Source organism: Hevea brasiliensis, chromosome 12 (genome assembly GCF_030052815.1).
Source record: "Hevea brasiliensis isolate MT/VB/25A 57/8 chromosome 12, ASM3005281v1, whole genome shotgun sequence".
Lineage (NCBI taxonomy): Eukaryota > Viridiplantae > Streptophyta > Magnoliopsida > Malpighiales > Euphorbiaceae > Hevea > Hevea brasiliensis.
The window spans coordinates 36988570-36992237 of record NC_079504.1 but is presented as its reverse complement, the minus strand read 5'-3'; the positions used below and the strand labels follow the sequence as shown (position 1 = coordinate 36992237).

The window sequence follows — 3668 nt, the reverse complement described above, 5'->3', positions numbered from 1 at the left end:
TTACATAAAAAAAATTTCAACTATAAAATTATTTTATAAATAAGCTATCATACTATTAACTATAAAATTATATCAGTTATTTTTTTAATATAAATTTAATATAAATATAATAATAAAAATATAATAATTTTTTTATAAAAAATTTATTTTTTTAATCTACTTCCCTCAACCAACGAGGCCTAAAATTGTTGATTCATTTTTACAATAGTATGACATTTATCATGACGTTAAAGCGCTTACGTCATCATATACGTCCAAAATGCGTGGAGGAACCTTCATTTCCTTTTGACTCACCGGCTTGTCTGTTCTCGGATTCTATAAATACCCACTTCCCCTGCTGGGCTACTCCATGCTATATTCCATCTTCAGGAAGAAGAGAACTCAAGCAAAACTAACATGTCTGCTCAATCCCCCACTATTCCTCTTCTCATACCATACAAGATGGGGAAGTTCAATCTTTCTCACAGGTAATACTTAGGCCCACATTCTTTGGAATTCCATTATTGGGTTTCGGTGTTGTTTGATGATGATGATGCTTTTGGTGTATGAATCTTTTGTGTCTCGCATTTTGCATTTGTAATTTTATCCAATCTATAAGGAACAAGTGTTTGTGATAAGTCTTAGATGGAATATTATTCTATTTAAAAGGAACCGGCTTTTTCGTCGTTTATTATCTGCAATGCCCTTGTATAGAAAATCAAAATTTTGCCGTTTTTTTTTTTTTGTTCTCAAGTGTTCTTGCGGCGACAAGGGCAGAGATCTATTTGCTAATTTTGTTGACTTAGAATTCTTCCAAAAAAAAAAAAAAACTTCGTTGACTTGGAAAGTTTGAAGCTTGATGATATTGATCCTTGATCTTTTAATGTTTGTCTTCCAGAATTGTTCTGGCACCATTAACCAGGATGAGATCTTACAACAACGTTCCTCAGCCACATGCCATCTTGTATTACTCTCAGAGAACAACCAAAGGGGGTCTTCTTATAGCTGAAGCAACGGGAGTTTCTGACACTGCTCAAGGGTAATTTCTGTTATACTTTTATGAGTCTAGCTTGGCTATTTTTTATGTTCAAAATTGAAAGGTGTAAAATAAATTTTGGAATTTGCTTTCCTAATTTGGAAAAATTGAAGTCTCATAACAAAGTTTCTGGTTTGTTTCCATTTACTGAAGGTATCCCTCTACTCCTGGTATTTGGACCAAAGAACAAGTTGAGGCGTGGAAACCCATTGTAGATGCTGTTCATGCCAGAGGCGGTATATTCTTTTTGCAAATTTGGCATGTTGGAAGAGTTTCAAATTCAGGTATGTGCTTGGGACGTCTGTATCTGTTGCCACAACTTACGTGTTATGTTTGTTTTGTCACTTTGGATGAACTTGATAACTGAGTTTACAAGAAGGCTTCTCTTGTGATTCTGGCCTCAATTAATGGGTGCATGCTACTCGTCTATATTAGCTATAAAGCATTTTTATGTTTTAAAAGTTTAATGAAGTGATACCAATTGCTGTGGCGAAAGAAGTTAAGAAATCATTCAATTGGTATATTGAAGCTGACTTTTCTATAGTTTTGCTTTGTTGTCCATGCATCAATTGCTTGACTTGGCTCTACCTTTAAACCAGCATGCGCATGGTAAATTTTCTTCTCTTCCCAGACTGTTGAGGTTATAATACTCCTTGGATACTTCCAACCTGCTCAAAGTATAAAATATTTTACTGGTTTCAATATGATTCCAATTGCAAACATTGGCAGTATCTCATCTAATTGAATTCCCCGTTTCTTAATATAGGAGTTTCATTGGCACATGTTTTTTGGGTGTGAAAAATGGGAAAATGGTTTTTGTTGATCTTGCTTTAGTGAAGGCTTTCTTCTTCTTCTTCTTCTTCTTCTTTTTTATTTATTTATTTTTTTTCTCCTATAAGGAATTTTCATTCCAAATGTCTATAAGGATCTTTTCCTTTCATTAGTTTCTTCATAATTTTAATCATTGTCAACTGTTCTTTTCAAATTCACATATTAAAATTGCTCTACTTTTTGAATGCTTCTCTTTGTCTACATCTTGACTTTACATCAATTGTTGGACTTTACAGGTTTTCAGCCCAATGGGCAAGCTCCAATCTCTTCCACAGACAAGCCTTTGGCCCAACAAATTCAAGCAATTGGCATTGATGTTCCACAGTTCACACCTCCAAGGCGACTAAGAACAGATGAAATTCCACATGTCGTGAATGATTTTAGAATTGCTGCAAGGAATGCTATGGAAGCTGGTAGGCTTTTTGAGTAACACTGAAGCGCTCAAGTGCTTATGTTTTAGGGTTATTGAATTAATCACCAATCAGTTAATCACTCATCTGATGGTCATATGATCTCAATAGTCATGAATGTAATTCATAGTCTTCCTGTCTTTGCTCTTCAAGTTTTTGAATTTAAGTAGCATTTGTGCTAATTACCCAAAATAATAATTTCTTTTTTGCTTTTATTTTTCTTGTTGCTTGCTTTACAGGTTTTGATGGAGTTGAGATTCATGGGGCTCATGGTTTCCTAATTGATCAGTTTATGAAAGATCAGGTGAATGATCGTGCAGATCAATATGGTGGATCACTGGCGAACCGCTGCCGTTTTGCTTTGGAAATAGTTGAAGCTGTAGCCAACGAGATAGGAGCAGACAAAGTTGGAATCAGATTATCTCCATTTGCAAACTATATGGAATCTGGGGACTCAAATCCTAATGCTTTGGGACTTTACATGGCTGAATCCTTGAATAAATATGGAATTCTTTACTGCCATATGGTTGAGCCAAGAATGAAAACAGTCGAAAAATTTGAATGTCCAGACAGTCTTCTGCCTATGAGAAAGGCTTTCAAAGGGACTTTTCTTGCTGCTGGAGGTTATGAAATGGAAGATGGAAATAAAGCTATAGCAGAAAACAATGCTGATCTCGTTGTTTATGGTCGTCATTTCCTAGCCAATCCTGATTTACCGAAGAGATTTGAGCTTAATGCTCCTCTCAACAAGTACAACAGGGACACATTCTATATACCTGATCCTGTAATTGGTTATACTGATTATCCATTTCTTGAAGCCACTTCTTAATTAATTAAGTTTCTGGCCGGAGCATTACTGTTTATATTGTCCAATCCTTGCTCTTCTATCAAGAAATTCTTCTTTGTGATAGATGATGGAAGGATGTTATTTGTTTACACATGCAAAATTCAAGGAGCTTTGTTTTTTAATTTCATTAATTTCTTAAGTTTACTAGCTTTAATAAAATGAGATAACCCTTTTTAGTTATATATTTTACCATAATCATACAATAGATATAAATATATATGTTATGTCTCACTTTATGATTATATATTTTTATTCAAATAATATATATCTTCTTGTAATATAAATATATATTGAAAATTATAGAAAGTTTATCATATAATATTTTAACTTTTTTTTCTTAAATAAAAAGTAACTTGATATTAATCAAAAACTAAATTTAAATTTAAAATAATTATATTTTATCTTATGTAATTATATCTTAATTTTAAATAATAGTTATTAGCATATTATTTTACAAAATATTATAAAAATTTAATATATTTATAAATATTACAAAATATAATAATTAATATAAATAAAATTAAAAACCAATTAGCTAATAAACTTATTTAGCGAGCCAACTCAT

General features: G+C 32.4%; 1 protein-coding gene across 1 annotated transcript; it reads left to right on the top strand.

Annotated features, from left to right (window-relative positions):
• The first annotated feature begins 286 nt into the window (after nt 1–286).
• Nucleotides 287–3225, top strand: LOC110639473 (putative 12-oxophytodienoate reductase 11). The gene is made up of 5 exons (XM_021790453.2): nt 287–467; nt 878–1018; nt 1169–1299; nt 2083–2259; nt 2496–3225. The coding sequence occupies exons 1-5, from the start codon at nt 397–399 to the stop codon at nt 3083–3085; spliced, it is 1110 nt and encodes a 369-aa protein (XP_021646145.2). The 5' UTR covers nt 287–396; the 3' UTR covers nt 3086–3225.
• The last annotated feature ends 443 nt before the right edge of the window (nt 3226–3668 follow it).

Bases quoted from the DNA above. Each gene is read 5' to 3' on its own strand.
- LOC110639473 (XM_021790453.2), top strand. From the start codon at position 397: ATGTCTGCTCAATCCCCCACTATTCCTCTTCTCATACCATACAAGATG. The intron at 468-877 runs GTAATACTTAGG...TTTGTCTTCCAG, and splicing joins AAGTTCAATCTTTCTCACAG to AATTGTTCTGGCACCATTAA. The intron at 1,300-2,082 runs GTATGTGCTTGG...TGGACTTTACAG, and splicing joins TGGAAGAGTTTCAAATTCAG to GTTTTCAGCCCAATGGGCAA.